This window comes from Populus alba, chromosome 13 (assembly GCF_005239225.2).
Source record: "Populus alba chromosome 13, ASM523922v2, whole genome shotgun sequence".
NCBI lineage: Eukaryota > Viridiplantae > Streptophyta > Magnoliopsida > Malpighiales > Salicaceae > Populus > Populus alba.
Genome location: NC_133296.1, coordinates 7,351,314 through 7,374,438, shown reverse-complemented (window position 1 = coordinate 7,374,438; position 23,125 = coordinate 7,351,314). Strand labels below are relative to the sequence as shown.

The 23,125-nt window shown below is 31.1% G+C and overlaps 4 protein-coding genes across 5 annotated transcripts; 3 read left to right on the top strand and 1 right to left on the bottom strand.

Moving 5' to 3' along the window:
• The first annotated feature begins 1,341 nt into the window (after positions 1 to 1,341).
• On the top strand, positions 1,342 to 3,128 carry LOC118053562 (cytochrome P450 89A2). The gene has a single exon (XM_035064873.2). It carries the CDS (start codon positions 1,443 to 1,445, stop codon positions 2,976 to 2,978), a length of 1,536 nt encoding a protein of 511 aa, XP_034920764.1. The 5' UTR covers positions 1,342 to 1,442; the 3' UTR covers positions 2,979 to 3,128.
• Positions 3,129 to 10,048: 6,920 nt separating this feature from the next.
• LOC118053563 (cytochrome P450 89A2) lies at positions 10,049 to 11,846 on the top strand. Its single transcript, XM_035064874.2, has one exon. It carries the CDS (start codon positions 10,115 to 10,117, stop codon positions 11,660 to 11,662), a length of 1,548 nt encoding a protein of 515 aa, XP_034920765.1. The 5' UTR covers positions 10,049 to 10,114; the 3' UTR covers positions 11,663 to 11,846.
• A 5,048-nt stretch (positions 11,847 to 16,894) lies between these two features.
• On the top strand, positions 16,895 to 17,826 carry LOC118053564 (uncharacterized). Its single transcript, XM_035064875.2, has 2 exons — positions 16,895 to 17,165; positions 17,481 to 17,826. Exons 1-2 carry the CDS (start codon positions 16,991 to 16,993, stop codon positions 17,672 to 17,674), a joined length of 369 nt encoding a protein of 122 aa, XP_034920766.1. The 5' UTR covers positions 16,895 to 16,990; the 3' UTR covers positions 17,675 to 17,826.
• A 966-nt stretch (positions 17,827 to 18,792) lies between these two features.
• LOC118053565 (probable folate-biopterin transporter 7) lies at positions 18,793 to 21,759 on the bottom strand. 2 transcript variants are annotated; one of them, XM_035064877.2, is made up of 2 exons: positions 21,465 to 21,759; positions 18,793 to 20,038 (listed from the first exon to the last, which is right to left on the bottom strand). In XM_035064877.2, exons 1-2 carry the CDS (start codon positions 21,661 to 21,663, stop codon positions 18,978 to 18,980), a joined length of 1,260 nt encoding a protein of 419 aa, XP_034920768.1. In that variant the 5' UTR covers positions 21,664 to 21,759; the 3' UTR covers positions 18,793 to 18,977. The 2 variants fall into 2 exon arrangements, with proteins under 2 accessions (XP_034920768.1, XP_034920767.1); XM_035064876.2 differs by having other exon boundaries at positions 21,387 to 21,757.
• Between the last annotated feature and the right edge of the window lie 1,366 nt (positions 21,760 to 23,125).

Genomic DNA, 23,125 nt, shown 5'->3' with positions numbered 1-23,125 from the left:
TTTTTGCTTAAGTTTTATTTGGTGACTTTCTTGTGCATGTATATTTTTTATTATTGTATGATTAAATAAATAATAGATTTCAAAAAAAAAATTATTAAATCTACTCAAGTCCATGACCCAGGTCATGGACTTGACACGTTAATTCGAATTAGCTTGAATTGATTCAAAACCAAGCTTTTTTAATATATTAAAAATCGTGATGAAACAATGTTATTTTGATTTTTTTTTTATAAATAAATTGAGTTTTGATCGGGTTATATTCAAGTTGATCGAGTAACAACATTAAATCAACTATTACCCAATTTAATTTAAAATCTATGCATTAAATCAACTATTACCCAATTTAATTTAAAATCTATGCTAGAAAAAGTCTAGTTTTGTGGTCTCTAAGTTGATTATCTAAGCCTAGCTAGTTTTGCTAACACAACCAAAAAGTTCTACACAGCAACGAGCATGTGATGTTTTATTTTAATATTTTTTTATGCAAACTTGCTTTTATGGTTATGATGAAATGTTTTCTAAAAAAAATATATTTTAGATAAAAAAATACCAAGAAAAAAGGTGGACGTTGATGAGAGAGAGAGGGATTTTAACTAGAGAGCTACTCTTCTTATCATTATTTAATATCATTTATTTTTTATGTTCTCATTGCTTTTGATTTTTACTAAATTGAGAACACATGATAAAAAATTTATATTTCTTCATATTAAAAAAAACAAGAAGGAGAGGAGGAATTATACTAACAATCATTTTGTTTCAACAAAATTTAAATTATTACTCTTCTTGCAAAAAAAAAAAAAAAATATTTAGCAGCTATATAATTAAATAAAAAATTGAGGAGACTCTTCACAAAACGAGATTAGAAATCATAATTAACATCCATCTCTCATCTTCCCAACTAGTTTTAGTTTGCATTGATAATTTGTTTAAAAATTTATCAGCAGATGTAATTCCAGATTTATTTTATTAAATGAAGGCAATAAATTCTCAATTTACAGTAACAGATCTTGTTTGTGCTAGAAACATGTTAACGATGCATTATAAATTCTTTTATTGTGTTAAATAAAGATTTTATCAAATGCAAAATTAAAATCAACTAGCTAGTTATATCTAAGTTGTATTTTTCTTCTTGGATTTATAATTTATTTAATTGAGGTTATTAGTTTACTGAAGTTATACAGTAAACAATAAGTGAGGCGGCTGCAAATCGAAGCAGGATATGAACAACATTATTTCTTTGAACTTTCTCTGTCTCTGTAGAGTTTGAATTTTATATAAATAATAGTCAAAATATGAATTATGTATTTCTGACATATAAAAAATAAATAATTAATTAATTTCCATAATAAAAGGTAACTTCCTCGTTCCATAAACAACATTATCTACCGCTCCCAAGAAAGATAAAGATTCCTCATCCTGTTTTTCTTTAATTTGCTAAGAACATGGAGATATGGCTCCTCGTTCTCATCTCTCTCTCACTCTGTGTCTTCCTTAAAGCCCTCTTTAACCATGTTTTTCTTTCCCAAACTCACAGCCTCCCTCCAGCCCCCTTCACCTTCCCTGTTATTGGCAACATCTTATGGATCCGTAAATCCACCTCCGAGCTGGAGCGTGCCATCCGCTCCCTCAACCAAAAGCTGGGCCCGATGGTCACCCTCCACATGGGCTCTCGCCCCGCCATCTTTATAGCTGATCGCTCCCTTGCTTACATTGCTTTGATCCAGAAAGGGGCAGTTTTTGCTAACCGCCCACCTGCTTCTGCTACAAGCAGAGGGCTTGGCAATCAGCATAACATCAACTCTTCATTCTACGGTCCTACTTGGCGCCTCCTCCGTCGAAACCTCACATCAGAAATCCTCCATCCTTCGCGGGTTAAGACGTTTGGCCATGCTCGTAAATGGGTGTTGAATATCTTGATGAACCAATTTAAGTTGTCCAAGTCTGGGGACCCTGTTCGTGTAGTTGATCATTTTCAGTATGCTATGTTTTGTCTGTTAGTGCTCATGTGTTTCGGCGACAAATTAGAGGAGAAACAGATTCAAGAGATCGAACAAGTTCAGCGTCGCATGGTGGTGAATATAAGTAGATTCAATATACTTAATTTCTGGCCAAGTTTGAGCAAGATAGTGCTGCGTAAACGATGGGCAGAGTTCTTGCGGCTTCACAAGGACCGAGAAGATGTAATCCTTCCATTGATAAGAGCAAGAAAGAAGTTGAAGGAACAGAGGTTGAGAAAATTAAATATGGAGGAGAACAAGGATGAGCATGTCTTGTCTTATGTTGATACGCTGCTGGATCTGCAACTTCCTGATGAGAAACGAAAGCTTAATGACCTCGAAATTGTTAGTTTATGCAACGAGTTCCTTAATGGCGGCACGGATACTACCACAACAGCCCTGCAGTGGATCATGGCAAATTTGGTTAAGTATCCACAAATTCAAGAGAAGCTGCTCCTGGAAATCAAAGACGTTGTTGGAGAAGGAGAGGAAGCGGTTAAAGAAGACGATCTACAAAAGATGCCTTATCTAAAAGCAATAATTTTAGAAGGGTTAAGGAGGCACCCGCCAGCACGTATGGTGTTGCCACATGCTGTGACTGAAGATACGGTGGTGGGTGGATTCTTGGTTCCTAAAAACGGGACTGTAAACTTCATGGTAGCTGATATAGGTTGGGATTCGAAGGCGTGGGAGGATCCAATGGCATTCAAGCCTGAAAGGTTTCTGAATAGTGAAAGGGAAGCATTTGATATAACAGGAAGCAGAGAGATTAAGATGATGCCTTTTGGAGCTGGAAGGAGAATATGCCCTGGTTATGGCTTAGCAATGCTTCATTTGGAATATTTTGTGGCTAATTTGGTATTGAATTTTGAGTGGAAGGCTGTGGATGGAGATGATATTGATTTGTCTGAGAAGCAAGAACTTACCATTGTAATGAAGAATCCACTGCGCGCCCACTTATCTCCAAGAGTTGCAACTTGAAGAGCAGAAGTTAGGGTGTGTGTGTGGCTCTCTCTATGTATACAGTAACATCTTTGTGTATTGTTTGTCACCACATGTGGCTTGTTCTGACAAGGCGGCTGTACTACTTACGAAGTAATAATAATAAAAAGTTGAAATTTATGTTTGTAATTTTTATTTTTATTTATTATTTAAAAACATGTCAATTTAACTGATGAGATAAACCAAACGAATACATTATTTTTTTTATTTTACGGGCATCATGATTTTAAATACAAAATTCTTGAAAAAAGTGAATCCTCAGGAAAAACACTCAACTTTAACATCAAGAAGTTGAGTAATCCTATGAAAAAAAGAAGCCTAAAACCAGATGAGAAAAACCAGCACCAGGTTTCGTCAAACAGAATATTGAAGGTATGCATCTCTAGGGAAACCAGGGAGAGCACGTGTCCTCAGCTTCCTGGAAGGGAGGATTGTAGGCAACTTCACATGCCAAAGCACCGGAGTCATGGAATCAAATAAAGCAGAGTTGAAAGCTTTGGGAATCAATTATGTCGCTGAATATTAGTCGAGTTTAATATTATTATAATAAATCAACAGTAAAATAGGCCACCCAAGAAATAAATAAATAAACAACCAGAGAACAAAATCTTTCTCCAAAGACTAGAAATCTCAATCTAGATTTGTAATGGCTGCCGTTAGGGTTCCGTTTTCTTTCTTTAACACATCAAATATAAAATAGATTATAGAAGCAATCAAAATGGAAGAGATAAAGCATTTTCGACGGCATGCAAGTTCATATTTTCTTCTGGTTTTGGGGACTTTAATTAAAGGGCCACTCTAACTAGTCAATCGGTCTAATCATATTATCTTATACTCCTAGTTAATCGAGTTTCTAGAACTGTATGTATTTTTCAAATTAAATTATTGACCAGATTTAAATTTCATTAATTTGACAATATAATATATCTTTGTTTAAATTATCTTATTTACAGTGATGGATGCACAGATTTTTCTTAGTGCGCGCGCTACATTGATGGCCCACGCTTTGTCTTGGGCAGGTTGATTTCTTTGCAACTGAAAAAAAACGATGCATTGCACTATCATTATATTCCAGATAGCGGGAAAAAATCAAGGACTCAGAAAAAAAAGCTAAAAAAAATAATAATTATTAAATTTTATGAATCAAACTGTAGAATAATAAAATTAAAAAAAAATATCTATGAAAAAAATATTAAAAACAAAGTACCAAGAAAACTAAATAAGAATCGTCAAAACCCGCGAGTAATATCATGCCAAACCTTAAATATAAAAAAAATATTGAATTAAAGGGTAAAATTAAAAAGAAAAATTAAATTCACAAAAGAATCCAAAACATTAAAAAAAACAAAGAAAATCAATTTTCAACGAATTCAATGATGATAAATGAAATTTTTAAAAAATAATTAAAATTAATTGAAACAAATCTAATTCAACTTTCAAAATTTATAAAACAAATCATGAGATCAGATTATAACGTAAAAGACAAACTAAAAAAAATAATAAAGTAAAATTCTAAACCAACCAAAATAATTATGGATAAACATGAAAAAACAAATAAAAAATAATTAAAAATGTAAATTTAAAAAGAAAGAGGACCAAATTTAATAAATAAATAAAATCATAAGAGATGAAATTGAAAAACAATTTCAATTAAGAAAAGAATAAGAACAATTAAAAATAACAATCAAAAGAATAGAGATCATATTTGATATAAAAATAAAATATCAAGGGATGAAATCCAAAGATAAAATAATTTAATAAAGGATTCAAGACAAAAAAAAAATATCATAATTAAAAGAATAAGGACCAAATAAAATATAAAAACAAAGTGTAAAGGGATGGAATTGAAAAAAATAATTAACTTAAATGATCCAAAACAAAATACTTTGCAATTAAAAAAATAAGGACCAAATCTGATATAAAAATAAAGTATCAAGGGATGAAATTAAAAAAAAAAAAAACTTAATAATTGATTCAAGATCAAAAACATTGCAATTAAAAGAATAAAGATATAATTTAATTTAAAAAATAAATAGTTAGACATTTTGTTTTTGTTTTTTTTTTTTTTTTTTTTTGCAATGGTCAACGAGCTTTTCCAAGTGGAGACAGGAGAAAGAGAGAGGAAGGGAAAAACTCCTTATCGGTGCCTCTCTGTGTGCCGTTGACAAACACATGCCCACCACCATGATAGGGGTTGTAAGGCACATTGAATGCTGCCTTAAACAACGGCATTCAACATTGTGGGGGTGCCGCACATGCCACTCCAAGGGCGCGGGTGGTGCACATGACGTTAGCTTTTGAAATTTAAAATTAATTTATATGTATTAAAATATCAATAATTATATATATATATATATATATATATATATATATAATCAATAGCAAAAAACCTAAAATGACCTTGCATTCATAATAGATAATTTATTTTTAAGAGATGTTTAAGTAATTGACATGCATAAAAAATAGAGAAAAAACCTAAAAAGTCCTCAATCAAAATGAATTTTTTTAAAGGTCATTTGATAATTACATAGTAGAAAAAACATGAAATTACTAATTAATATATATATATATTAATATTAATGTAATTATTGATAAATCCCGTAAAAAAAAACTTATATACCCCTCAAAGCTAACAAAACCAGCCTTTCCCATCCTTTCCTTTCCATGATGCAAATATCACTCACGTAAATGACATGATATTAGCACCCATTTATACACAGCTCCGTTTTCTTTGTATAAAACGACAATGACACATCTCTTTTTATTTTGGTTTTTTTTTTTAAATCAAAACATTTGCTTTGAAATTTTATCATCTAGAAGAAATAATTTTCATTGAGATACTTTGCTATCAATCATAATTCATAAAAAAAAATAATTAAATTTAGAATGTGTTTGGAAGAATAGCTGTATTTATTTTTTAAAATATTTTTTACTTAAAAATATATTAAAATAATGTTTTTTATTATTATTTAAAAGTCATATGAACACATCAAAATAATCTAAAAATATTAATTTAAAATAAATAAAAAATTTAATTTTTTTAAATATATTTTTAAAATATAAAAACAAATAGTCAGTAGAATATTAAAGTTATCTCAAGAAACTTTCAGAAGCACGTGGTTTGAACGCAGAGAGCCGAAATGCCAAAGAAAAATTTATAACAAGACAAGATTATGAGGTGGAGTGGAACGTTCCCCTCCCCCGATAGTCTTCCCATTATAAATATTTTATTCACTATTTTCTATCTTCTTTTCCTTCATCTCTTCAAAATTTTATATTTAATAAAATAAATGAAAATATATATGACCGATAAATTGAAAAGAATTGTTAAAATTAATTAGATATTAAAACGAAAAATTGATTTCTCTAGCAAAAATAAAAAATAGACACGCATGTAAATAGTTTATATAAATTATTTCTTTATTTTATACATTTTTATTTCTTCTGTTTTAGATATTAATTCTGGTTGCTAACAACAAACAATCTCTATCTTTTATAAATACATTATATAAATATAAGATTTTTTTAAAATACAAATTACAATAATCATCCTTTTAAAGTATTATAAAATTAAAAAAAAAATAAAAGATTGATTATTATTTCAAAAAACTAAACCAAACAATTAAAAAATAAAAAAGTGTATCAATTAAAATTTGAATAAATAAAAATAATGAAAAATTTAAAACTTGTTGATGAAATATTTTTTAAAAGAGTGGACGACATGTGCATCATTCGCTCTATTTGTTTTTTTAACGGATAACACATAATGTCTTAATCTATTATGGCAAAAGATTTGTCAACCACCAATCATCTTTGACAACTAAAAATTTAGGTGGATTTTAAAAACCTATTTTTAACTTATTTTCACTTCAAAACATTTTAAAAACATCATAGGAACCTCAATAAATATATTTATAGCCCCCAAAACACTTTTTAATCATTTCTAAAAACTAAAATTAAACAAATAAAAGCAAACTTTATAGACTTTAATCTACTTGTTTCAACATGTTTAAATGACAACACTACCTTAATTAAACTCTCATCGTAATGATAAACCCTTTAATATCAAGATTAGACTTTTAAATGATTATATTGTGGTCATCCGAGTACTTTCTTTCTCTTTTCTCAATATTCAGGGATTGAAGTGTAAAATTCTAAAATATCTAGAGACCAAACAATGCATAAACTCAAAATTAAAGTACTAGAATGAAGTTTTCCATGCCTTTTCAACATTGGGTCTATGTTTTTACTTATTTTGGTCTTTGTTCTATGAATTTCTTTCTTGCCTACAACCTAAGATTCTATTTTGAAAATTTGATATTTAATTTATCATCAAAATATTCCTTAACATTTTGCATATATAAAGCATACAAAGAGAAAACAGCTCTTGACATATAAAACCATGCCGATATAACTTGAAAAAATAAGATTGCAAAGAAATAAAATTGGATGACAAAAATAAAATAAAAAATAAAATTATTCATATAAACTGTACTTGAGTCTAGATGCATAGTAAATGACTGATACACTTATATTATTCTATCTTTTTGATACCTTACTTTTAGTCTTTTATGCATGTTTTGTGTCACAATAACTTACTTAACTTATTTTGTTCTTAATAGTTCTATAAAGACGCAAGTGTAAAAGGGAGCTCAATAAAATATATTTAGCATAATTACAAAAAAATAACTAACAATAGCACATTGAGACATGTCATTGAAGCTAAGTAATGCATATCCTAATTCCATTAAAAATCCAACTTGAACAATGAATCATAGCGGGATTAGGATTGGTCAAAGCATAAATAAAATTGGATTTGGCAACCTATTGGTCATCAGAGTGAATACTTTATGTGTATTTGATCTGGCTATTTGACTATTCATTATGATAATACTTTTACTGCTGAATCATATTGTCCTAATAAGTTTAATAGATAGTATAGATTCTTCTAACATGTTCTTATGATTTCATAAGAAGAATTAGATTCTAACTTTAGAAAATGTGTGTTAACTTTAGCATAACTTTACTAAACTCAACACTTATTCTTAATGCAAGCTTCATTTGCCCTCAAGTATTGGGCTTTATTTGGTGACTAAACGCAACATGGATTGGTGGGCTTTAAAATGGTCTAAAGTTTATCTTTAAATGGTCAAATCATTCTTAAAATTCCTACAAATGCTACTTCAATATCAAGGAAGAGAGAAGAAAAGGATGTGACTATCTCAACAAAGAAGAAAAGGATTTCTTATACCTATATAGGAAACAAACAAGTAGTTGATGTTAATTTGGACAAAGATGATGATGCCAAAAAATATGACCCTGATAAAGAACACAACACTTATGATTTCTAGTATGAAAATAATGAGTGTTTCAAAAGATTCACTCAAGAAAAAAATACACTACTACTACATTAGAGGTGAAGAAAGAGAGTGCACAATCTTTTTCTTAATATTTGATAAAAGAAAACTTGCCTTTTCTACACTTTTTCATCATTTTTTTTTTTAAAAATACTTACAATGATATATATTTGAAGAGAAGGAAGAAGAAAATGTTAAAGTAATTTTTAATGTTGAAGACAGTGAACATGAAGATAATGATCATCACTAGAAATATTTAGAATATACCAAAAATGTGTTTAAATTTTATAGACCTAGCTTTTTTACAAAGTTCCTAGTACATCAATAATGCCAAATAACATTGATGAAATGGTTACACACTTTTCTTCTTCTTTAATTTATATTATATATAATATATTAACCTTTTTTTTTATTATTATTGTTCTTTGTTTCAATTTGGTTAGAAAGACAATGGGAATGAATTTGACATGTATTTTAGGCTAAAATAGGAGTGTTGTTTACACTGTTACCCCTAGCCCCTTTTAACTAATGGGATTGAAAATTATCATCTTTTTATCAGGTTCATCATAAGAGCAATCTAATTATCGATCTAGAACACTGCCTCTAACAATTCTCAACAATATAGGGACTCTCTTATATACTTCTTAAAATATTACTGTCTATGAGCCTTCAAAAGTAACTAGATATTGTACTGATGATATAAGATCTAACTTTGTTATTAAGTGTTATGAAGTATCAGATTTAAGATCTTTTATACACTGATCTATTACATTTTTGACTTAGCTAATAAAAATGAGAAGATCTTCCACTATATCAAATATATAAATATTAATTTTTAGCAAAAACAAAATTTAAATTTTTTAAAAACACGAGTTGGTCTACGTTTCCAAACACTCTAGATGTGATTGGTATTGTGGTAGCTTTTATGATTGTAATTTGAAAAAAATTGTTTTATAAAAAACACTTTTAGTTAAGGTTGGTTTGATAACATATATGTTTGGTTAAAACTGTGGTTGAAAAAAAAAATTTAATGTGTTTGGTTAAAAATGCTTTTTAAATTGAGGTTACAAAATGACTTAAAAAACATATATTAATATTGATGGTTTTTAATTAAAATATTATAAATTTAACTACTACACATTATAAAAATAAACAATATTTTATACAAAATAATATTTTATCACTTTATGTAGTTATAAGTGTGCACAATTAAAAAAATTTTATTGATTTTTTTAGTTGTTCGTGATATCTAAAATTACATAAGAATAAAGATAAGAAAAATAGTGATAAATAAACCAAGTGCATAGTGATATATAGAGAAAAAAATACAAGAAATTCATTTTTATATAAAGCCTAAAAAATTACAGATTTCCTAAATATTTAATTTATACCATTTTTATAGTATTTGTATAATAGTGATAATAATTAATTTATGGTTGTTTGTCTTGGTCACAGGCTCCAATACTTCCACGTTATCTTAAGCGGTAGGAGGAAACATCTTTCAGATAATGCGAGTGTCCTTCTCAAGTGTCCTAGTTTTGTGGGGTTGGTTGCCCCAAATCTTAAAAAAAATGAGGTTAGCTGCTGTTGCAAAGTTTAATTTTCCAACTTTATATAATTATCAATAGGTCCCACCAAAATAAAAGCTGTTTTAGCATAATCAAAAAAATATAAAAATGATTTAACATCAGACGCAGCCGCACTGATAACACAAAAAAATATACTACTCAACTACAGTTTAGCCAACCACAAAAAAGCATGGAGATCTGGTTCCTCATCCTCGTCTCTCTGTCCCTGTCAGCATTCCTTAAAGCCTTCTTCAACCTCTTCTTCCCTTGCAAAACTCACAAGCTCCCTCCAGGCCCCCTAACCTTTCCAATTATCGGCAACATCTTATGGCTCTCCAAATCCTTCGCCGACCTCGAGCCCACCCTTCGCTCCCTCGTCCGAAAGCTCGGCCCGATGGTCACCCTCCATATCTTCTCTCGCCCGGCTATCTTTATTTCCGACCGCTCCCTAGCTCACCAAGCCTTGGTCCTGAACGGTTCTGTTTTTGGTAACCGCCCATCTGCTCTCGCTACTAGCAGAGTGCTTAATAGCAATCAGCAGAATATCAGCTCTTCATTTTACGGTCCGACTTGGCGCCTCCTCCGTCGAAACCTCACATCAGAAATCCTCCATTCTTCGCGGGTTAAAACTTTTGGTCATGCGCGTAAATGGGTGCTGCAAATCTTGAAGAATCAATTTGACTTGTTGTCCAGGTCTGCAGATCCTGTTCGTGTTGTGGATCATGTTCAGTTTGCCATGTTTTGTCTATTGGTACTCATGTGTTTCGGTGACAAGTTAGAGGAGAAACAGGTTAAGGAGATCGAACGAGTCGAGCGTCGCATGATTGAGAATATGCGTAGATTCAATATACTTAATTTCTGGCCAAGATTGAGCAAGATAGTGCTTCGTAAGCGATGGGCAGAGTTCTTGCAGCTTCGCAAGGACCAAGAAGATGTAATCATTCCATTGATAAGAGCAAGAAAGAAGTTGAAGGAAGAGAAGTTGGGAAAATCAAATGTGGAGGGCAAGAAGGATGATTATGTCTTGTGTTACGTTGATACGCTGCTGGATCTGCAACTTCCTGGTGAGAAAAGAAAGCTTAATGAGATCGAAATGGTTACTTTATGCATCGAGTTCCTTTCTGCAGGTGTAGATACTACAACCACAGCCTTGCAGTGGATCATGGCAAATTTGGTTAAGTATCCACAGATTCAGGAGAAGCTATTTTCGGAAATGAAAGAGGTCGTTGGAGAAGGAGAGGGAGAGGTGAAGGAAGATGATCTGCAAGAGATGCCGTATTTAAAAGCAGTAATTCTGGAAGGTCTACGGAGGCACCCCCCTGGGCATTTTGTGCTGCCACATGCTGTGACTGAAGATACGGTGTTGGGTGGGTATCTGATTCCTAAAAACGGGACAGTAAATTTCATGGTGGCTGATATGGGGTGGGATCCAAAGGTGTGGGAGGATCCCATGGCTTTCAAGCCTGAAAGGTTTCTGAATGGTGAAGGGGAAGCATTTGATATAACAGGAAGCAGGGAGATCAAGATGATGCCTTTCGGAGCTGGAAGGAGAATTTGCCCTGGTTATGGATTAGCCATGCTTCATTTGGAGTATTTTGTGGCTAATTTAGTCTGGAATTTTGAGTGGAAGGCTGTGGATGGAGATGATATTGATTTGTCTGAGAAGCAACAGCTTACTGTGGCCATGAAGAACCCATTGCACGCCCACATATCTCGCAGGTCGAGAAGCAAGGTGTAGGGTGTCTGCTGTCATTTATGAAAGTGTTTCAAGCTAGTGTTTGAGTGAAGAAAGAAAGTGGGAAGATAATTAAACCAGCAAATGATTATTACTGTTTTATTGAAATGAAAGGAATATATTCTGTATTGTTCATAGCAATTTTTACAAAGATATATAAATAAAAAGAAACTAAAATGTTTTTCAATCAAGCAAAATCGAAAGAGAATATTTTTTTTTTTGCTGAGCTTTACAGATGATTAACGACTTAGAGGTGTTAAAGCATCAATTAAATTAGGCTAGAAGCATCAACACTACCAAAAAAAAAAAAACAATAGTAAATAGTAACGAAACCGTAAACCTCTTTTAGTTTAATTTCTTGTGCAAACTTTTTTTTTAAAAATTCATTTATGTTTTAGATTAATTTATTAAAAAAATTATAGTGTTTGTAGTTTGTTTTTATATTTAAGTGTTTTATAGCTTTCTCCAAGAGAATGTTGTTGTATTAATGCATGATTTGTATATTAGAATTTGTTCGAAATTTAAGAATATTGATTTTACTTGTCATTTGATGAAATTAAGTTTGATTTTGTAACTTAATATTTTTATAATTAAAGAAATGATGAGTTATTTAATGAGTATCAATTATATTTTGTTAATTTTTGTCAGATTGGAAATTTGAGAAAATTAATTTTTTGTGGAATTTATAATAATTAAAATATATTAATATAGGTTGAATAAATTTGAATTGAATAAATTATGGATAATTAATTGGTTAGGTACCGATTATTTTTTTTTAATTTTATTCTTTAGTTCACATTTTGAGACAAAATTAAATTTGTGTATAAATGATAATTAGTTATTGGATTGTGAATTTAATTTTAATAAAAAAAAATTTAATTTTGAATGGATAGTTACATTATAAATAAATGTTTTCATCAATATTCTTATCTTAAAGGGGTTGAGAGTTTTATTAATTTTGTACTTTCTAATCTAAAGAATATTAATGAATGTAAAATTAGATGTTTATGTGTGAAGTGTAAGAAGAAAAAGTTTAATCATAAAGATGTTGTGATGATACATTTATTCAAGAAAGGGTTTGTCAAAAAATATTTATATTGGTTTGCACATAGAGGCCCCTATGTTCCTTACAAAACAATGTTAGAAAGGATGATTGACTCAACTTCTAGTTCTAGAACATACAAAAGCTTGTGGATGATAATAATGATAATCCTTATAGAAGTATGATGATAGATACAATGAGAATAAATCAAAATTATTCAAGTGAAGGTTCATATAACATCCTTTTAGATGAAAAATCAAATGTAGATGCAACTAAGTCTTTTTTAACTTTTGAAAGATTCTAATGAATCATTATGGAAAGGGTATACAACTCACAATAACTTATCAATCATTACACAACTATTTACCATTAAGTCAGATTATAGGTTGTGTGAGGTCGATTATGCTAAGATTCTCAAATGGGTGAAAATCATGTTACCTGAAAGGAATAGGTTGAAAGATAACTTCGATGTTGCAAAATCCATAATGAAACCCCTTGACCTAGGATACTAAAAAATTGGTGTCTAAACTTGTGCATATTGTACTACGATGAATATACAAATTTCGAGTGCAAAACCTGTCAGCATGCTCAATATAAATCTAATTGTGGCAAAAGAAGAACACTTATCGCATACAGGAAATTAAGATACTCTCGATCACTCTATGTTGGAAAGGTTATTTATATATCCAAAGACTGTTAAGCATATGACATAACATCATTCACATGACGAGGTGGATAGAGTCATAATGCTTCATTCCAATGGTTAAGTTTGAAAATAGTTTAATTAGGTGCATTCATAATTTTCAATGGAACCATGAAATGTACATCTTGTCTTATGTATAAATGGATTTAATCCATTTAGATCCTTTCTTGCACTTTATTTTTGTCGGCTGGTCATATTAATAGTTCAAAACTTACCCTTAGAAATGTGTGAAGCTAGGATTTATATTCTTATCTATGATCATACCCGGTCCTTACAATTCAAGTGCGAATATAGATGTTTTTGTTAAACTATTGATTGATGAGTTAAATCAGTTATGGTCATTCGAGGCTTTGATATATAATGTCTTAAGGTAATAAAGTTTTCAAATGAAGGTGGCTTTGATGTGGACTACAAATGATTTTTCTCTGTATGTGATGGTTTTAAATTAAACATATATGGAAAATTATCTTTTCCATATTTTATAGATAATAATAATAAGGCATTTACCTTAATTAACAGTGGTAAAGCTTCTTCTTTTTTGTATTGTTGCTTGAGGTTCTTACCAATCATGTCGATTCAGAAAACAATATAAAGGACTTCTTGAAAGGTTAAAATGATCACCTTCAATACTATTAATGGAAGAAGCATACAATGAAATCTTATAATATGAGAGCATTATATTTGGTTTTCATTCTAGTAAGCAAAAGCTTTTTAGTTTCGGCATGACCTATAATTGGGTAAATCAAAGTATTTTTCAGGAGTTTTCTTACTAAAAGACTAATGCCATCCTATATAATTTGGATGTTATGCATATCGAGATGAATGTATTTGAAAATATTTTTAACATGATTAAGGATATAAAAGAAAAAACAAATGACAATATAAAATGTAGAATGGATCTAGCTTTATACTGTAATAGTGAAAATATAGATTTTGTTAATAATGGATTTTGTTTTGCAAAGCCTAAAGTTGCCTTCACATTATAAAAGGATGTATAGTTTCTTGTTTATGAATGATTTAGGAGTCTACGATTTCTAGATGAATATGCTTCAAAAATAGATAGATTGGTGAATTTTGACGAATACAAATTGAATGAAATGAAAAGTTATGCTTGTCATATGTTTATGCAATCACTCATTCCAGTTACTTATAATGATTTATTTTCAAAAGGGATATAGGATACACTTATGAAAATTAGTTACTTTCTTAGAGATATTTGTTCAAACAAGTTGTATACCCAATTATAGAGCAAACTTAATGGGTCATCTAACCATTCATTTAATATATGAGGCAAAAGTTAAAGGTCCTGTATAATACATATGGATGTATCCATTCAAGAGGTTATGAATTGCATGCATCTTTAGTAATTATCCTTTGCCTTTTTAAAACAAATATTCATTTATTCATCTCTAATTACTTACATACAAATACTTGTTAATGAAATTTCTATCAGCAATTATATCAGCTTTGCTGTCATGTCAAATAGTTGATGGAATTGCCAGCAAATTTTTTATTGATTTTCTTATTTTTTTTTTCTATTCCATCTCTATTTTAGTTAGAAATTACTGACGGAAATGTTTCATTTCCATTTCCATCAGAAACTATTAATGGATTTTTTTTCATCAGCATTTTCATTGCTTTTTTTTTTATTATTATTTTCTAGTAATGTACTTTTAAAAAATAATGGTTTAAAAAGGAGGAATTATATTAGAAAATCATTAAATTCTTATGGAGTTTAAATTAGTGGCCTTCTTACAAAAACATATATCTTTTTACATATAATTAGGTTAAAGAATTTGGTGAGCTCCTTGCGACACAAGTTTAAATATCTTAATTTATATTTATCTTTTAATTTTCAAACTTTGTCTTTAATTAACACTAGCAACTCTTTATGACATGTATTGATGTTTATAATTCTCAATAAAATTTATTAAGTGCAAACATCAACTTTTTAGTTAATTATTGAAATTTTTCTTGATACACCAAAACACATTAACAACACAGTATATTTTTTTACATTGCAAATTTTTTTTTTTTTTATATGACCCATGGCAAAGCGTAGTTTTATTGACTAGTATAAAATGAAAGAGCTATGTATTTAACTATTTTTTTTATTATTTCTCAACACTCAGTTGCACTATGGACTATTACAATAAAGTTGAGTCTAACCACTCATTTTTTGATCCTTGAACAAATATCAACTTCGATCATAATTTTTTTTTTTTAATTTCATCATCCCACACTATTTTCACTTAATTTTAATAATTTGCATGCTACATTGTATTTGCGATGTCAAAAAATATCCCAACATTAATTTAATGCTCGATTTTGCAAAATAAAATTTAATTTTATCAACTAAAAAAATTAAATAACATGGATCAAATCTAACCTGGAAACAAAACATGCAACTCTGTGTTTCTTTTTCAATGTTTATAGGGTATAAAACTACGATTTGATCATGAAGTTTTTTACATTTTCATTATTTATCCCTATTTTTTAGTGTTTCATGTTTTAATCCTAAATTCGTATTGTTTTACATTTGATTCTTTAGAATTTGAGAGGACAAAGAGTAGCCTAAAAAAATAGTTGTTAGTTAACCACATTTCGACCACTAAAAAAACTAATCTTGGTGTTAGTGGGTTCATCTTGGCGATATGGATTCAATGAATGCGATGTTTTTCTTTAAACATGTTATAAATAGTAGATCAAGACCTGTAATTTTTTTTTATTTGGTTGTATTTTGGATTTTAGAGTGATTATATGCCTTTTTAGGGTTTAAAATGAATTTATTGAGATTTGTATGATGTTTCAAGGTATTTTTGAGTAAAACAACTTGAAAATGATGTATTTTGGATCCTAAATCTAATACCCTAACTTTTCAACTATCAAAGATTATTAGATACTTAACTAGAAGATTACATGTCATCTACCTATACAGTCGACACATTATTAGTTATTTAAAAAAATATATTAGGTGGAAAAAGCATCCATTAAAAAAAGAACAAAGAAGGCACGTGGGATTGCTTTCTAGGTCAATAGATGTCTTACTTGTTTTTCTAGGTTTATTTAGATATTTTATTAAAAAATTAAAAAAAAAAAACATTTTAAAACTAAATTATCAAAATAATATTTAAATGATTATATCATTATTTTTAAAAAGATTAGGATTTTTGTGATGATGTTATCAATTACTTATAAATAATTATGTATTTTTCTAATATGTATAATTTTTTTATTGATATTTAATGAGAATTAACATTTTTTTATTATAATATTTTATATAATTTTCTTAATTTTATTGTTCTTAAATATCTTTTATATAGGTGCTGTTTCAAAATTTTATAAATTTATAATTAAGACTTGGTTTCACAATCATAATACATTTCTTACAAAAAAAGATTTTTATTAAAATAAAAAAGAAATGCATGAAAAAAAATAGATTTTTTTATTAAATGTATTTTTTTATCTTTTAGGTCAGACACGTTGCCTTTGGTGATCTGTCTGTTTATAAGTACTCTTTTCTCTCTTCCTCCCGATAGAACCAGTAAAACATTTTCGAAATTTGAAATTTGAAATTTTGAGAGAGATGGCAACAGCATCAAGCAACATGAAGGGTTTCTACAGGCAAAAGAAGAACAAGAATAGTGGTATCACAAAACCAACATCGTCCAAGAAATCATCCCTTCACCACATTGCCTCTCTTGGCTCCGATATCACACAACTACCTGCCCTGATTTCCCATGGCTCTCCTGATCATAAAGGTTTTTGTTTCATTTGTACTCTCTCAAAGTTTTATTTTATTTTATTGTTACATTTAATTTGTTACTTCTTGTTTGATTATTGATGTATTTTTCTTCAATAATAAAGAGAGTGGATTTTTTTTTTTTATTCCAAGAAGATAATTTTCCATTGTTGTTTTTAATCACATTTTTTCATATTTATTTTTACTCAAATTGAAAAATCGACTCTGGGTTTCTTCTTCATTGCGATATATTCTTTGTAAAATATCGATCTACATGTAGCTTATTGTGTTTTGTTGATTTTTTTTTTTTTTTTTTTTTTTTTGTGTTTAATAGATTATTATGACGAACATGAGGAACTGTTGAGACAATTTGACATGAACATGGCATATGGGCCGTGCCTTGGGATGTCTCGGCTTGCACGTTGGGAGCGTGCTCAACGTTTAGGTCTAAACCCACCGAATGAATTTGAGGGACTGTTGAAGGCTGAAATGGTTCAATCAGAATGCTGCTGGGATGGTCGCGTTTAGAAGTTCTAGTATTATGCTTTGGTGTAACAATGGAAGCTAATGTATGACTGCAAGTTGTGCTTTTAATTTGTAGTGTTCTGTTCAGCCTCTGGCTGTGTTAGTGTGAACTAGTGAATTTGCTGATCTTAATCAAATGCTTTTCTTGACGCAAATGTTGTGTGTTGTAAGAATTTGAGCAGTGGCCCTTTGTGTGGATTACGAGATTATGTGCTGTTCCAACTAGGGCTTGTTTGCATCTATGATGTTGAGCAACATGGAGAGGTTTTTAATCATGAATGTGTCTAATTATTCTGTTTTAGCATGTCGTAGAGAGCCTTGTGGTCAGAATTTAACAAAAAGGTAGATATCGCTCTATATTTTTTGTTTAAATTTTGAATATCATGATTGGAATGCTGGAGTTTCTGCATAAATGAGCATGGTTACCAGCAGATGATGGAAGAGACCTCAAGAACTTGTCAGCACGTTCCTAGCTTGTTGGAACAGTACAGGTACGATTTACTGATCAATTTTTCCTTTCGATTGTTCAATGGATTGTCTGCAAGCAATATTCATGAGATATTTCAGACTGCTCTGGCTATTGGTTCCCATCGTGTGGCAAATATAAAAAAATTCATGGCCACAAAGAGAAGATTTTCTTGCGGGATATTCAAAGTTACTCGCTCCCTATTCCAGTCTTTTCCCTTTTTTGAGAATGTATTCGGTCTGTTAATACCACCAAACGAAGCAACAAGCAATAGGCTTGCAACACAAGGAAACATCATTCGCGCAGGAAAGGAATCTTATCTTCTGGTATTATAATTTTACTCGAGATTTGACAACTTATCAGGGCTCTTCAATCTGCTTCAGGCATCCCCCCATTTCGAACAATCTCCAGTTCTACAAGTGATCAAAATGCCTTCCATTTTGTCCTTATTTTGGTTGTTTGGTCATTGAAGAAAACACTGCCAATCTACCAGACATTTGAATGCTCCCACTTCACCTCCCTCTCTATCAGGCGAGAAAAAAGCCCTTACCATGTAAACCAAAAGACTGGCTCCGTTAGAAATCAAAGGAGGAGGAGAAAGACCAGTATTACACAATTTGATGTGGGATTTCTGCTGTTAGTACGTATGACAAGAGATCCAACAACACGACGTCGCAATATATAGCTTTCAAGATATCACAAAGAAATTCATGTAAGGCTGCAACTACCACTAAGCATACATTTTTCTGGAGAATAAACACCTAGTATACTTGTAATTAGACATAGCGGGAGATGTGGTATAAAAGAATATCCCGTAGAAAATCACTGCAACTATAAATCCTACTCGTTTTTCTTGCTGGTTTTTGCCTGCTTATCGTCAGGAATGCATGATGACCAATAGATTGGCAAGAGCGTGCAGACTGCCTGTATTAGAAGCGCCTGAGGAAATCCTGAAAAATCACTGCCAGTTACTCCAACAAACGAGGAAAGTGCAACCCCAAGGTATCCACTCACTATGAATGAGAGGGCATTAGCAGAAGCCACGAGAGCCATCAGGGACCCTTCACATCCTGAAGGGCAGAGCTGTGCTATTAAAATATTGAATGGCAGGATCTTGAAGAAGAATAGAACCTCCAAAAGGCCTGAGAAGACTATAACATACAACGAATCTGGCACGCCCATACTCCGATAAACGCCCTTAACAAATAGCAGATCAGAAAGCATGAATACTGCCATCACTCCCTGAATGGCTGCAATTAACTTCTTTGATGGGACTGACTTTAAATAGCAATTGTAGATGATGCTCCATAGAAGCATTGCTGCCTGGCCAAAAACCTTAGAGATCCCCAACACAGATGAATTGATGTTCAGATACTGTGTTTGGTAAAAGAACATGGTTCCTGTTAGTGCTGGGATTATGGCATTAGATGCTGCCAACCATGCTATTGAGTAAGCAATCTCAGGTTTCTGTAATGCAACTGAAAGCTCTGAAAGCTGTTTTCTAATTCCAACCCCGGATGAACTTTTGGGGAGGTTAAGTGAGCTTTCATGGACAGTGATTGTAACAAACAGTTGCAGAGCAACAGTCAGGCTGAAAATGAGGAACATGGCTTGGGGAGCGTATCTGTTAATGGCAATGCCACCAAGCAGGTTTCCAAGGACACCACCGGCAGAGGAAGCAATCCACACAAATGATTGGAGCTCACCTGAGGAAGATGACTGGGAAGTTTTAGGGGACATGGTGGGCTGCTTTCCTATCCCAGCAACAATGGCATCATTTGCAACCTCAGCTATTGAAGCACCAAGATTGCTGACGAGGAGACATAGACTCAAGGTGAAGATTGAGATGCCTGATGGAGAGAGGATTGCTATAGCTAGCCATGAAACTGCTTGCAAGAAAGCTGCAATAACAGATGAGAAAACATGTTATGAAGCGATTTTGAGTTATATCATGAAAGAGATATAACAGAACCATGCTTATTTGTGTAGAATCATATCCATCAGTTCTCCACGGTACCAAACTTTTTCCTTGCAGGCAAATTAGTAAAAGATTTTTAAGTTGCAATTCATTATTTCTCTATTTCATAGCTATCTTCATCAAATGACATGTAACTTGTTCCATGAGCAAAAGTATAAGGATAAAATTATCGTGAAGGTGGCAGCTAGGGTGATATACAAGTTAATACAATTTGAAGAAGCGATGAGATAATTCCCTTGAAAGTCGAAAACAGATTCAAGCAGTTTTATCCTAAATCACCTGTTAGATAGTATTTAGAACTTAAATAATACCCAAAAAAAAGTTGTTTCTTGAAACTTAAGATGCATCTGTGCTCTGCCTGTCAGCCTTTACTGACAAGAAAAGTAGTTTGATTTAGGACCCAACCATCATTTCTCAACATGCAAGCCCTCTTTATCAAGGGATATAGAACTTATCCAATGAGTGAAAGGCATAGGTTATATCATCATGAGAGCAGTTAGTTGCAATGAAAACATCTTAAAGCTGTTAACTATTGAAATCCTCCTCCCTCCCCACCACCGCCACCAAAATGGAAGGAAGCAGAATAAAGCATGCTAACTATCGAAACATACAGCCTCAGAAAGAAGCCTCTTCGCTTTGAAAAGATCGACTACAGAGGTATGACTCTAAGAAGAGAGAGAGAAAAGCTTCAGAGAACAGCAAGACTCGTGCAGACCATTCAAGCCTGAGTCTCTGATATTGGTTGCCCATTTAAAAATTAACTACCCACACGCAAACAGTATCTTAAATAAATTGCAAGGACTGAGGAAGCTCTCCTGGTTCAATTTTCAAACAGGTATATGGTGGCCGGAAAATGTTTCAAAAAAATACCAGAAACTTGTCCCTTGAGAATGGCACAAACAAATACAAAAGCACACTCATAAAACAAACAACATTCCATATACCATATAAACCCTGCATTGAACGTCCAAAAACTTATATTTCCATAATAATAATAATAATAATAATAATAAACCCTTTATCAAAATACTCAAACTTTGACATATCTTAATCAGATCAAGAAGAAGCTAAATAAATAAATAATGACACCCCTGCTGCCTTTACTTTGATCCCAGGTAAGGTCTGGAACCAAATAAAATAAAACCAAACAAGTGAAACACAATTCAGTCAAACACATCAATGAACAGCAAGAGAAAGAAGAGTAAGAGAAAGAAAAAAGAAAAGAAAAGAAAAGAAAAGCTTGAGTGCTTTTTTGTGATTAATTCACTTACCACCGATGGCAATATAAGGAATGCGGTGCTGGCCAAAAATGTAAACAGCATCGGAAACGACACCATAGAGAGGCTTACCAACCATGGGAAGATTAGCAGAGTTTTGAAGGAGCTGAAGAGTAGAAGGGTCCACATTAAGCCCATCTTTCACGAAAAAGTTTATAGCCATCCATGGTAAACACCTGAACCCTTGTACCCAGAATCCCAAAACCAGTATTCTCCTCATCAAGTTCGAGTCCTTGCCACCATCTGGTGAAGGAGAAGGAGAGGATACCATTTTTTTTTTTTTTCTTTTTGGGAATTTTAAGTTCAAAAAAGCTGTCGGTTTTGGAGGTTTTTCCCTTCTTTTCTTTTCTTACAGATTTCGGGGGCTGTCTATGAATTTATTATGCACACGAAGAGGTTTTTGGGAATGGACACGTGTGAGGTGTCGGTCTCTTTTTATTTTATTTTTATTGTCTTAATAGTATAATTACATGCTTTCTAAAATATAAATTATGTAAAGGAAATGAGAGTAAGAGAATTAAAATTTCTTGTCGGCAAATATTAAGTATATTAAGAGTGTGGTTGTTATGATGCTAGTAGTTATTTTTTAAAGTATGTTTTAATTAAAAATATATAAAAATTATATGTTTTATATTTTAAAAATTATTTTTGATATCAGCATATTAAAATTAAAAATAAAAAATATATTAATTTAAAGCAAAAAAAAGTATAAAAAATATTTTTTTTAAAATACTAAAACAAATGGGGCTTTGGATTAACTAACTACTAATTATATCCGTGACAAAAAAAGAAGAAAATTTGTTTTAAAAATTAAATTAAATTTCCTCACAATAATTTTTCCAATATGATTACAAAAAGAAGTGAAGTTAATAAATTATATTTTTCACTAATATGTTTTAAATTATAATTTTTCAATTTCCATCATTTTCCTTCTATTCAAGAGGAAATATCTTACTATTTAAAAGGACATTTGAGATTCAACTTCCTGCCATTTCACTTTACTTTCCTTCTTTTCTCTTTTCCATAATCTAAGAACACTACAAACAAGGAAGAAAAACGAAATCAACAGGAATAGTAATGTAAAAGGAAGATAATTACCAAATAATATGTGCATAAAACAATTGCAATCATAATTTTGAAAACCCTTGTCTTGACAGGTCAACTCCAGACCTGGCCGATCCGGGTATGGGAACTGAGTCGGGTTGGAAAAAAAAACAGGAAAAGAAAAAATTTGGTGTGACCCAGCAAGACCAGGTCAAAAACCCGGTTTCAACCCATTGACTTTTTTTTTTTAAAAAAAAAAACGACATCGTTTTTGATTTTTAAAAAAATTGACTTGGGCCACCAGAGGGACCTGGTCGAAACCTAAAACTCAGGTCTTGAACTGGACCGGGTCTAAAAACTATAATATCTCTTATTTTTTTAAGTTGAACTATATAACATGATGACCCAATATCTTTAGTATACTTGTTATGCATGAAACAAATATATGATAGCATATGATTTAAAAAATAATAGTAAGTATTTCGAGTAAGAGAATAATATAAAAGAATACTCTTTTCATAAATACGCAAATATTTCTGTTTATGTTAAATAAAAAAGTTAAGAGAAATCCAAACAAGAATGCCACGCCAAGGAAAAGGAAGCAATTTAGTAATAATATAATTCTTGAATAACCCATAGAGCTTGGTTAAACAAGTAGATAATCTGCATTAAATATTGGATAAACAATT